At 42.3% G+C, this 13,217-nt stretch overlaps 1 protein-coding gene across 1 annotated transcript in view; it reads left to right on the top strand.

Moving 5' to 3' along the window:
• The window catches only part of LOC126260324 (hemicentin-2-like), a 432,251-nt gene that overhangs the window by 380,507 nt on the left and 38,527 nt on the right, over positions 1-13,217 (top strand). Inside the window, exon 12 of the mRNA XM_049957649.1 lies at positions 8,836-8,855. Within this exon, the coding sequence (XP_049813606.1) occupies positions 8,836-8,855 (20 nt within the window). The remainder of the gene's footprint in view (positions 1-8,835; positions 8,856-13,217) is intronic.

Here is a 13,217-nt window from a genome sequence, read left to right as displayed (position 1 = left end):
TGGTATGGGGTGCCAATGGTTACACGTCTCCGTCACCTCTTGTTCGCATTGACGGCACTTTGAACAGTGGACGTTACATTTCAGATGTGTTACCACCCTTGGCTCTACCCTTCATCCGATCCCTGTGAAACCATACATTTCAGCAGGATAATGCACGACCGCATGTTGCAGGTCCTGTACGGGCCTTTCTGGATACAGACAATGTTCGACTGCTGCCCTGACCAGCACATTCTCCACATCTCTCACCAATTGAAAATGTCTGGTCAATGGTGGCCGAGCAACTGGCTCGTCACAATACGCCAGTCACTACTCTTGATGAACTGTGGTATCGTGTTGAAGCTCCATGGGCAGCTGTACCTGTACATGCCATCCAAGCTCTGTTGGACTCAATGCCCAGGCGTAACAGGGCTATTATTACGGCCAGAGGTGATTGTTCTGGGTACTGAATTCTCTGGATGCACCCAAATTGCATGAAAACGTAATCACATGTCAGTTCTGGGCGGCCGGAGTGGCCCGGTGGTTCTAGGGGCTTTAGTCTGGAACTGCGCGACAGCTACGTTCGCAGGTTTGAATCCTGCCTCGGGCATGGATGTGTGTGATGTCCTTATGTTAGTTACGTATACGTAGTTCTAAGTTCTAGGGGACTGATGACCTCAGATGTTAAGTCCCATAGAGCTCACAGCCATTTGAACCATTTTGTCAGTTCTAGTATAATATATTTGCCCAATGAATACCCGTTTATTATCTGCATTTCTTCTTGGTGTAGCAATTTTAATGGGCAATAGTGTATGTTACCTAGACATATGTGTTCCCGTAACTTCATTACTCTACATTAGTTCCTTTTTCGTGTTGCGATTTTCTTTCAGTGATTGTATTTCAGCTTTAGATTTGAGGCGTGTCCCTCCGTTTCGTAGCGTTTTCCGTTGCAGGTACCTAATGCGACATTTGAGCGAGCTAGATCTTTTGCTATTAACTAACCCGCCTACCGACAACTTGACGTACCATGTGAAGCTTAACTGGTTTGTACTGTAATGTTAACGCCGTTTTGTACGATACCGTCCACTTCTTGTTGCAGTGTGTGATACCCGATGATGAAGCAACAATCTCCTAAAGTAATCGTGTAATAAAAACATGTCATCACAACTGAAACATCATCTAAACAGTAAAAAGAGTTAGCTACAAGAGATGTTGGCTTTACTTACGGTATTTTATGTCCGATTTTTCCACGCAACGGGAAAAACTGTCTCTGGATTGTCGTTAATGTTTCGCGTCTACTCGCTTTACTGATTTATAAATTACGTGATTTGACGTGGGAATCTATGTAGACACATCAGCAACAACAATTAGTGCCTTATTAGTAGCAATGAACATATGTAGATCCTTAACAACAGTCTGAGGGCAAAGTTCAAGCTCATTACCGAACACTTTGATTCATGTGCCTCAAATCGGGTTTCACACTGATAAATGTGTAATTGTGCAAAGCAATGTGGGGTTATGCGAAAGAAACCAATGCCAAACGATGGAATACCAGAAAAACGTACAAGCAGGTGGTGTTCCCTGAAATGAACGAAAATTCGCCATAAAAGGCCCCAAGTCAAATAAAAACTTACATATCGAACTGTTCTAGAAATAAAGATAATTGCAAATATGTTTCTTTACTGACCAACGATGATATTTTATTTCAATAAGATGAAAGGCTTTCGAACAAAAATATACGCGTTCTTGCAGTCGCAAAGACGGATTTAAGAACAGTAATTATAAATCAGTTGCGGACAATATGGCTACGCAAATAAATAATTTCTTTTTCTGAAAGTTTATTGAAATCTTGTACCTTGAAATTTATTGCATTTTGGTCCCCAGTTGGTAACCATCTAAATAATTTTGAGCCATCTCTCTATACGCCCTAATTTTTAACAACATTGTTCGTGTAGTCCGTTGTGACATTTCTATAAACAAGGTGTTTCAGTGTACAATGGTCGAAGTTTCTCGATGTAATCATTGGTCCACTCCTTCAGTACACTTACAAAAAAAAAGTAGCTCTTACCTGGAAACCACAGGAAAAATCACAGTCTTTTTGTACATCACCCGCCGGCCGCGGTGGTCTCGCGGTTCTAGGCGCGCAGTCCGGAACCGTGCGACTGCGACCGTCGCAGGTTCGAATCCTGCCTCGGGCATGGATGTGTGTGATGTCCTTAGGTTAGTTAGGTTTAAGTAGTTCTACGTTCTAGGGGACTGATGACCACAGCAGTTGAGTCCCATAGTGCTCAGAGCCATTTGAACCATTTTGTACGTTACCCGTCACAGAAATTGGAACGTGTCTGCTCGGCCGATGTGGCGGAATCGCCGGTTCCGATAACTGCAGGTACCGCACTGCAGACCTTGTTTCCATTAACGCACAGGAGAAGCCTGAGGCGTTAGCAGAATCAGTCGGAAATATCAGTGGCCTGTAGCTAAAATCTGCTCGTGTACGGCCAGCTACTCACAGCTGTTACGACGTAACGTCGCAGTCCGTGCAAAGGTGTTGCAAGAGGAGAAAAGCAAAAGAAAAAAAATTATGTGACTTGGAAGCCAATGCTGCAATGCAAGATCCGTACACTGCGTGCAGTCTACACGGCTATTTCATCAATGAGACAGTTAAATTTAAAAGTTACTCTTACTCACAGGTGCTAATGCAGTGGAGCTCTATCGTGTTGACAGAAGAAATTGTTGGCGTGTTCTAGCAACAGTCGATCCCAACCCCAACCATATGAACCTGCAACTTCCTCGTGCAGCTGGAAGCATGGTCGACTTCTACTTTCGATGCGTAAGTCACAATTGAACCTCACTTCCTCTCTTCAGTCAAGTGAAATCGGATAAACATTTTTGAATACCTTTAATCTGATACTATTAATCAGGTAGCAATGGTATATGTGCATTCAATATCTGAAGCAGTATTGAGATTGCAGAGACTGTAGATAGTTAAGTAAAAGGAGATAAATGAGCGAGAAAGAACATAAATGTCCTTTTCTTTATTCCGTGTGAGACACTTCAAGTAACTTACCAGATTCACTTCTGCCCCCCCCCCCCCAAAAAAAAAATATATAAATTAAAATAAATCAGCCCATTTTCTCAGAGGATCAGATTACCACTGCTGACATGTTTTCTAGTTTTAACTACCCCCACCTCTACTCCTACCCTAATTCCTTATAATCGCACAATATTTGTTTGTTCTGATCGTTCCTATTATATGATATGTGAGCAGTACCATGTGATATCTCGTACACGTATGGAATAAAGCAAAAGTATCTTCAGAAACCAGCTATAGAAGCTTTAACAAATACAAGATAACGTTTGATAAATGAGTGTGGTGTGGCTAACTACGGTTGTTAAGATTTTTCTCGAAGATACGTTGGGCTACTTTAAAGCACCTTGTAATTTTCCAGGAGATTACAGGGGTAGACAAGATCTCAAATTCGCAGCAGCTTCTGCGAGGTGGCTACCAGTGACCTATTTCGCATTTCAGGGTTACTAACAAGAAACTTGAAATTACAAATGAGGAAGGTCAGTAAGAGATGCAAGTAGTGGAGGTGTTAGTGATGATATATACTGTGGCGGAAAGTGCGTTCATAACTGTCACTTCCACTTTTAGGAACGTCATACGACTTTGCCGTTTATGACCTTAATCGTAACGAAGCTTTCGTCTGCCGTATCCCATATTTTCAAAAAGATTCTAAAGGATACAGGACTGTCATAACTACCCAGCAGTCAGTGGAATGCCAACGCTGACGCTATAATATGGTCGAATTTTGAAACTAAGAGAAGGAGTGGAAGTACATAAAACAGAAGAGCGGAACCCATGTAGGCTATGACGGTCATGTTTAGACGTTTATTTGGCGGAATCTCTTGAAGAAACAAACAATGAGGACATAATGATACATTTAGTCTTCACTGATCTGAAATAAGGCCATAAGGGCTATGATACCGCACCACAAAATGGTTCTGGACTTACGTGATAAGTGCAGGTGTTTAGCGCACATACGAGGGCGTGCTGCAAAGTAATGCCTCAGTTTTTTTATGTGAAAACTCTTAACGTCTTATAACTTGATTAACATTCTACTTCTTTATTCATGATGCCTATATATTTGCAGTCCTATGTGCCGGCCCTTGTGGCCGAGCGGTTCTAGGCGCTTTAGTCTGGAACCGCGCTGCTGCTACGGTTGCAGGTTCGAATCCTGCCTCGGGCATGGATGTGTGTGATGTCCTTAGGTTAATTGGATTTACGTAGTTCTAAGTCTAGGGGACTGATGACCTCAGATGTTAAGTCCCATAGTGCTTAGAGCCATTGAAACCATATTGCAGTCCTCTGTCGCTTGAAAGCTCCAAATTTTAACGTATAACATGACGGTGTGTAACGTAACTTTGTTGCTGCGGGGGAAACAGCGTAGTATACCGAGTTTAGAATTTGCAGACTTCCTCGACACTTGGAGCACCCTTTTCTTCACCGTACACTGCCAGATCTCACAAGAGCGCTGTCACATCTGTAACAATCAGACATCTTGTTTGCAATGTCATCGATCACCCTTCATACGTACAGTCCTTACTTGGCCCAAATCGATTTTTATCTGTTTCCAAAAACTAGAACAATTAGGGATGCCCCCCGTGGGAGGTTCGAGTCCACCCTCGGGCATGGGTGTGTGTGTGTGTGTGTGTGTGTGTGTGTGTTGTTCATAGCGTAAGTTAGTTTAAGTTAGATTAAGTAGTGTGTAAGCTTAGGGACCGATGACCTAAGCAGTTTGGTCCCATAAGACCTTACTACAAATTTACAAATAGGGATGAAGAGGTGCAAGACTGAAGGTCCGTCAACAGAGTCAAATATTCTACAGTGACTGAATCAACAAACTGGTCTCTCGTTGGGAGAAAAGTATGTGTCACCAGTGTGGCTATGTTGACAAATTGATATGTAGACCTGAAGAAGAAAGATGGAGAATATTGATGAAATTTATTTTATTTCAAAAGCTTTAACAGTTTTCACATAGAATTTTGGACGGGATTACTTTTCAGCACGCCGTCTTAGTACACAGCAATTCTGTACAGGTTAAGGTGTAAAAGCTGGCTTCCCTGTCTTCAAGGAGCAGTAGCAAAGATTTCCTACAGCACCGACCTTCCTAGAAATCTAGTTGTAGGAAGACCTTTGAAGGTGGAAGAGATGTTACAACTTAGTTCACCCTTCGCTTCGCTGCGATTCAGTTTTATGTAGTTTGGGGTAAGAACGATATAAGCTACTTCCTGCTAAATCTGAAAGAAGGCGAAGGACGGGGACTGAGTGTTAACACTCAGAAAATTGAATATTTACCAGCAGGAGAGAGAAATGTAGAAGAGGTGGGCATATAGATGACTAAAGTAAACGTGACTGGTGCTTTCAGATAAACTGGATTCTCGCTGTCATCAATTAGAAGAAGCACAGTCGACATAAATAACAAAATAGGTAAGGGCAAAGCTGAATAAATCTTTCTATTGTCTAGAATATCAGTGCGACGAAAAGGATGAGACAAAGCATATTTAAATACTTTATCTGTGTGTTGCTCCATGAGTTGCAGGATATAAGCTGATTAGGAGACAGACAGACAGACAGAGAGAGAAAGGAAGAAAGAGAAAGGCTTACGGAACTGGAAGAAGAAGCGTATCACTTTGAAGTTTTACCACGTGAAAAAGAACACAGGAATATGATTAACGACGCATTAGAACCAAAACCGATATTGTGGATCGGCGACCTAGAGAAGATGCTTGACAATAGTGGTCAAAACGAATTTCGAAATTGCCGGCCGAAGTGGCCGTGCGGTTAAAGGCGCTGCAGTCTGGAACCGCGAGACCTCTACGGTCGCAGGTTCGAATCCTGCCCCGGGCATGGATGTTTGTGATGTCCTTAGGTTAGTTAGGTTTAACTAGTTCTAAGTTCTAGGGGACTAATGACCTCAGCAGTTGAGTCCCATAGTGCTCAGAGCCATTTGAACCATTTTTGAATTTCGAAATTGAACTCCAGAAGCGAGGAGTAAAAAGGGCGCCCAACTAAAACATGGAAGGGAGGTACTTAAGAGACTACAGTGGCCAGAGGGATCCTGGGCTGGTTCAATAGGAAGAGTATGCAGGCGAGAAGCAGGACACAAGCAAATAACACTCGCGAGCTGATGAATACATAGTAGGAAATCAAAACTCGGTCGACAATTTATTGAGAAGGACAAACACAGTTTGCTCACATTAAAATTCACGTCGACTATTTGGAACTACTGTGAACTATATGTTTACGAGGTAAGCTGATTCCATTCACTGCGCCTTAGATAGCATATAGAAGATGAGGGTTTAACTTCCCGTCGAAAATAAGGTCATTAGACCCAGACCTTACTTAGCACCGTGGACAATAGCGTGATCGATTTTGTTTCGTAAACGTTCAACATGTTATGAAATCACAGCAGTTCACTGGAATTTTTAACGGCACTTCCATTATGTGAAAAATTAAGAAGTGATTTTATCGATAATTATAGTCTCAGATCAATGAATTAATTATATTAACAACCATTAAACTTAATTGGGATGAATAATTATCAAGATTATGTCAACTGACCCAATGAAATATTTGTAAACCAAGTATCGCATTTTCTTTACACAAGATGACAGGTTTCATAGAACACTAATTTACATGAAACGTATAATATAACGTCATTACTGATAGGTGACGACCTCACCTCGAGCCACTGGACGGGTGTTGTCTGTTTGGTGAAAGCTACAGGAAGTCATGTGCGTGGTATGGTGGGGTTAATGGAAGCCTTTACGTAGAATTGTTGCATTGCTGGGTTCGGGTATTGTTGAGTAAGGCTATTCTTGGGTTTAGGATGTGGATGTTAGAGACAATCATGTTACTTTGTTACAGCGGTATAATTCAACATACAATGAAGGCTTTCACAACCGGATGTTTCAGCTGCCGAGAACTCTTCCGGGTTGTAGGGACGTGGTCCATGGAACTCTTCTATCCCTGAAGTTTCGTCCAAAGCTACGTTGGACATCTTTGGAGGTGCTCATGGTTGTGCTGAATCTTGGCGACTGACGAGTCGGACGACGAAGAACGGCCTAAATACCGTGGAAAGTTTTCGTGGTGTGGATTTCAGATGAAATCAGAGATAAACCTTGTCAAGGATAAAGTATAACTTTCGATCATAGTCCGTCAAGATAAAAACTCCTCATCGATTCTGTAGCGCCACTGTCCATATATCGCTGTTTCACGGCTTCTTATTTTCTGTTAAAATTATCCACATGTTTATATATTGCGATGGTTTCTCTATATAGCCGTGGATAGCAGTTTGTCATACTACATAAAACTTCAGTTTCCGAAAATTTCAGACCAACTAAGAAAGTAGGCCAAGCATTTCGTTCCGTTAATGATGAACGTCTCCCGCTGACTGCAAGTGGTGTATACAAGATACCGTGTACATGTGGTAGGGTCTACACTGTAACTAAAAAGAGAAGTGTGAATACATATTTGAAGGAGCTTAAAAGTCTATGCCGACTAGGCGGAACATGCACTTCTGTCGCGTGTTCACGTAGTGAAATTTTCGGAACAGTGAAGTTTTATGTACTATGACGAACTATTATCCACGGCTATATAGAGAAGCCAACGAAATCTACAAAGAAAAAGCCATGAAAATCAGCGATATACCGACAGTGGCCCTACAGAATCGATGATAAGTTTTTATCTTCGACGTTCTATGATCGATAGTTATATTTCATCCGTGACAAGGTTTATCTCTTACGTGAAATCCAGACCACGCCCACTTTCCACGGTATTTAGGCCGTTCTTCCACGTTCGACTCGTTGGTTGGCAACACTCAGCACAACCAGGAGCGCCTCCGAAGATGTCCAACGTAGCTGTGGACGAAACGTCAGGGATAGAATTCTATGGGCCACGGCCATACAACCCGAAGAATTCTCAGCAGGTAAAATTAAAGTTAGGGATGAAGAAGTGGGTGACGGAAAAGTATGTAAGCAGAGCAGACACGGACGGGGGAGCAGTCTAGCGAGGATCCACTGAGATAAGCGACTCTATCAAAGGCCAGATTATTATTACACAGAGGCTGTGAACGAGTATCTCGGAAACGACGAACCTAGTCGAATGCTTGTGCTGCTCTCATGAGCATCTACGCATAGAGGTAGAAGGACAGTGAACTACCACCAGGTGCAAAATTTGTGGACGTCAATGACTCATCACAGAACGAGGGTTTCGGAGACTTGTCTGCTCTGTAGAGTAGGATAGATGGTGATCTGTGGCGTCTCTACCGCAAGAGCACAATGTTGGTTCACGCACAAGTGTTTCGGAGCGCACCGTTCATCGTACCTTGTTGAACATGGAGCTCAGCAGCAGACAACTCCTACTTGTTCACATGCTGACTCAAACACATCGGTAATTACGATTGCAGTGGGTACGGGATCCTTGGGATTCGACCGTCGATCTATAGCAACGTGTCGACTTTTCTGGTGAATCACATTTTTGGTACAGCAGTGCGATGGTCGCCTTCATAATCGCCGTCATCGAGCTGAACAGCGGCTCGAAACGAGGCGCACCTCACGGACAAAGGCTGGTGTGAGAAATATTATGATGTGGGAGACTTCTTCCTGCACTTGCATGGGATCCTTGGTAGTATCGGGGGGGGGGGGGGGAACCTAATGTGATGGGCACAAATTGTATGGGAAACAATTGAACTTACCAACCTAACAGAGAAAAAGTCAACGTTCTCGACTAGCGTCCTGCTTATTCCCTCCTCTACGTTGCCACAGATTGCACATGCGTGTCCACATTTGTTTTCTGAGTGCAGAGCGTGTTGGGGACCGTAGTTGTGTCTTACTGCGTAAAGGTAGCACACACGAGTTCTAAAAGTCCACCAACATGATGTCCTGATTATGTTAACCCAGCACAGAAGGAACATGTACGTCGTGGTGTCCACTTCTCTTGATGTGTAGCTGCAATGAAAGCTAATAGTGAGTGAACTAGGGATCTCAAACTATTCAGTTTGAAGTTGAGAGGAGCCATTAGCTTTAATAATACAGAATGAAAGAGCGGACAAAGCTGAAAACTGCTTGCAGTGGATATAATAAATGTTCTTCAGAGTCACATTTTCTATTGTTCATATACCAGATGCAGAAGTATGAAACCAGAATTCGGTAGCAATAACTAGACGTCTGTTGTCCGAAACTGATAAACAATATTTTATTCAAAATAATCTCCACTGCTATTCACACATTTCTCCCACTTATTTGGCAGGCTATGAATACCACCCCAAAAATACAGTTCTTCTTCTGAAGCGAACCAGTCACCGAGCCATTTTCGTACATATTCATACGAACTGAAGCGCTGTTTAGTGAGAGCGTGTCCCAGTGATGCCAACAGATGATAATAGGACAGAGCCAATTCTGGAGAATTAGCCGCGTGCCCTAGTATTTCCCAACCGAACGCCTCGGTCGTTTCCCTGACCCGTTTTGTTGTGTGCTATGGAACGTTATCATGGAGCAATATGACTCTGTGTTGCCTTTTTCATATTAAGGTCGTTTTTCACGCAATGCTCGATTTAAATCGATCATTTGCTGTTACTAGTGATCGGTATTAACGGCTTTACCAGGTTTTAGCAGCTCACAATGGATGACACCCTTCCGATCCCACCAAACCCAGAGCATTGTCTCCTTTCCAAAGCGATTTGGTCTTGCAGTGGATGTCAATAGTTTGCCTGGATACACCCATGATTTACGACGCTTAGGATTCTCAAAATATATCCATTTTTCATCACCTGACACTGTTCGATGGAGAAAAGACTTTTTTTGTATCTGGTGGGCAGCATTTCACAAGTGGCATTTCGATTTTCTTGCTGTCTTTCATTCAGTTCAACCGAAACCCTTTTTCCCAATCTCTGCACCTTCCTCATAGCTCTCAACCGAAAAGAAACGGCTTTCTGCGTCATATTTAATTGTTCCGCGAGTTCCTGTTGAGTTTGAGTGTCATCTTCATCCAGTAAGGCCTGCAATTCGTTGTCTTTGTACTTTTCGGTGGTTTCCCGCCTTCGTCGTGTCTCATGTTAAAATCACCACTTTTGAATTTTTTGAACCACCCGAAACACTGTGAGAGTGTTCGCCGAAGTATTCGACAAGAATTCGATGCGATTCTGCACCAGTGTTCTTCAAATGATAACATGATAATAGAAAACTAATGCTGTCAGCAATTCGTAGTTCGTAGGTACAAAACTCGACTTCTTTACAGGTCTGAAACAGACAACGATGTATGGAACATGGGTTACCGTATGTTGACATTCACCGTCAGTCGTTACAGCAATCAGATGGCGCTGCAGACGGGTAACACCATTTACAGGGGAATTCCGGTTTTATACTTCTACACCTGGTAGTTAACAATGATGTTGCAGCACAAAAAACTTTGTGTATAGCACATTACAAAGATTGCACCTGTACTCTCAATCTGTTCGGTATTGTATGCAGATTCGCGGTATGTTAACATTTACATACTCGGTGGGCAAATCTTTACGGCATTGCCTACATTGAAACGCGTAGTCACTCCAAAAAAAAAAAAAAAAAAAAAAAAAAAAAAAAAAAAAGTGTTTAGTGTTGTGCGTATTTCCACAGTGTTGCGAACAGAAATCATGCTGTCGCTGGGTGTGCATTTTATATCTCTTGGGAACAGAACCCAGACTGTCGTCGTGTTTTTTAATTGTCTGTCTATTATTTTTCTGCTTCCTGTGTATTTTATTAGCATCTTCAACCCTGTTTTTTGTGTTTTAAGCTCCAGAATTTTCTGCCATTTTACCTTTAAGTCAAAGATTTTATCGCCAACTGTTATTTTTTATTATCTTCATCTTTTTAAAACACATTCTGTAGGCTGAAGAGCGGCGTAATAAGCTGCTGCCAGCGCACCCCCTTTAGGGGGAATCGAAACTCAAGAAAGGAAAAACAAAAAAGAAAACCACTCCAAAATAGGCACTCACCCTTTCACTTACCACACTCCACTCCAAATTCAGTAGCTTGAAATCATTGTTGTCGCTCTGATGTCATACAAAGTGCTTCTTCTGCACTGAATCGTAATACTACTGTTACTGAAGCAGTGTAATGAAAAGAATATGAATTTTGTGTATAGTTTATTACTACTGAGTGTCGCTATGATGGCCGGCAATCAATTCAGAACTTAGATATTAAAGAATGAAGTTGTTTATACATCACTCCACCGCTTACGTCACATCAGCTAAAATAATTCTTTATAGTGATTAAGTTATGTGAGTGAACGCTACGGCTTTCAGAGTCAATAACGTTACAACCTCCATATCAAATTAAATACATGTCAATTACAAAATCTCTTTGAAGCCAACAGGTCGTCATGTGTACATATTAAATCTGTCGAACGGTATATTGTTCGGTCTCAGTGAACTAAAAGGGTTAAACTAAGATGGATATGAATTAAATATGAAGTGAGCCTAGTTATGGAAATAGGTAGATGTGACGATGAGGTGGAGAATGGACTTAACATTCTGGGAGATGTAGTGTGAAGCAGAGGAGGAAGTTCAGAGAGAGCAGAGAGTGTGGCTGTCCATCGTTGGATAGTACTAAGATGTTCATACGACGACATGTGTAATGGAGACATCCACATCAATTCCAACATCGTAGAGGTTCTATACGTGATATACATGTCAGCTGATATCGACAAGCAAAGTATGGGTTTGATGATCGGTTGTATGCATGAATACATGTTTAGAAATTAAATATTTAACACGCAGCTCTCAGTCTACAGCAAGATTCTATCAAGAAATATAATCTGTGGAGCACCAAGCATACAAGAATTTTACAGATCGAATGTAGGATTAGTACTGGGAATGGTCAAGGGATGTGATGGTGTGTAGCATAACAATTGTACAGCGATGGGTGGAATAGAGCTTATATTTGTAAAAGGATAAGATAGTGTAGGTAACAGCTGAAATGTTTTCAGGAATGAATTCGTAGTCTGAGAGGGGAAGACATTTGAAACTGTTCTGAGAAACGTCATGGCGAATTTGGAGATGCGAAGTAATTGAGCCATTAAGATAGATGCGCAGCAGAAGGCTAGGGTTCTCAAGACATGAGTATACTATGGGGTGCTGCGATACTACTTGGTGTGAGACATAAACAGGTAAAACATACATTTATTTGAGGAAGTTCAGGGTTATTGAGGAGTGGATATGGAAAGTGCCACATAGTGCTCAAGAATTTTGAGGAAGGTCTGTGCTAAATGTTTTCGGTGTGTGTGGGATATATGAGATTCTTCTAATTCGGAATAATACTTGAGAGATTTAGCCTCAAAAATCAGCAAGGAACTATTTTTCATACTTTTAGCTTTTTGTAGGCTTCCATTTGGCCAATGCCATTGCCGCAGTGGTAATACCAGTTCCCATCAGATCACCAAAGTTAAGCAATGTCGGGCTGGGCTCGCGCTTTGGTGGGTGACCATCAGCTCTGCGGAGTGCTGTTGGCAAGTGGGGTGCACTCAGCCCTTGTGAGGCAAACTGAGGAGATACTTGGTTGCGAAGTAGCGGCTCCGGTCTCGGAAACTGACATATGGCCGGGAGAGCGGAGTGCTGACCACATGACACTCCTTATCTGCATCCACTGACGCCTATGGGCTGAAGAAAACACGGCGGCCGGTCGGCACCGATGGGCCTTCGTTGTCTCTTCGAGAGAGTTTCGGAGGAGTTTCGTAGACTTCCATATAGGCAGTTAGTAAATGGGGATTCCATGCTAACTTTTAGTGGACTTAGAGTCTATTAGTGTTGTGTATGATGAAATAGGTTAGTGCCAATTGTTCGGTAGAGGTCCTGAGGACACAAAGTTCTCTGATAAGTACTGGCTGACCATTTTTCAGGTCCTAACTATAACGAATAGCAATTTATGGGTAATTTAACAAAAACGGTTAGTTTATATCGCCAATGGGGTTTTCTCTATTGTAACCAGTTTCCGTCACAGACAGACGGTGTTCAGGCCAGTATGTATCTCCATGTGTGATGTGCGTAACTGATGCATGGAACCAGCGCTGAAGCTACTGCTTAGTTGATAACAGTTTCTCCTTTACACTTACAGCTGCTCTGCACATCGACCCCACACGTGACAAATGGAGATAATGCTGGTCTGAAGATGGTTTGTCTACGACTGAAATCAGTTACCACAAAAAT

This window comes from Schistocerca nitens, chromosome 5 (genome assembly GCF_023898315.1).
Source record: "Schistocerca nitens isolate TAMUIC-IGC-003100 chromosome 5, iqSchNite1.1, whole genome shotgun sequence".
NCBI lineage: Eukaryota > Metazoa > Arthropoda > Insecta > Orthoptera > Acrididae > Schistocerca > Schistocerca nitens.
Note: the sequence above shows the minus strand (reverse complement) of the source record. Positions and strands in the feature narration are given on the sequence as shown.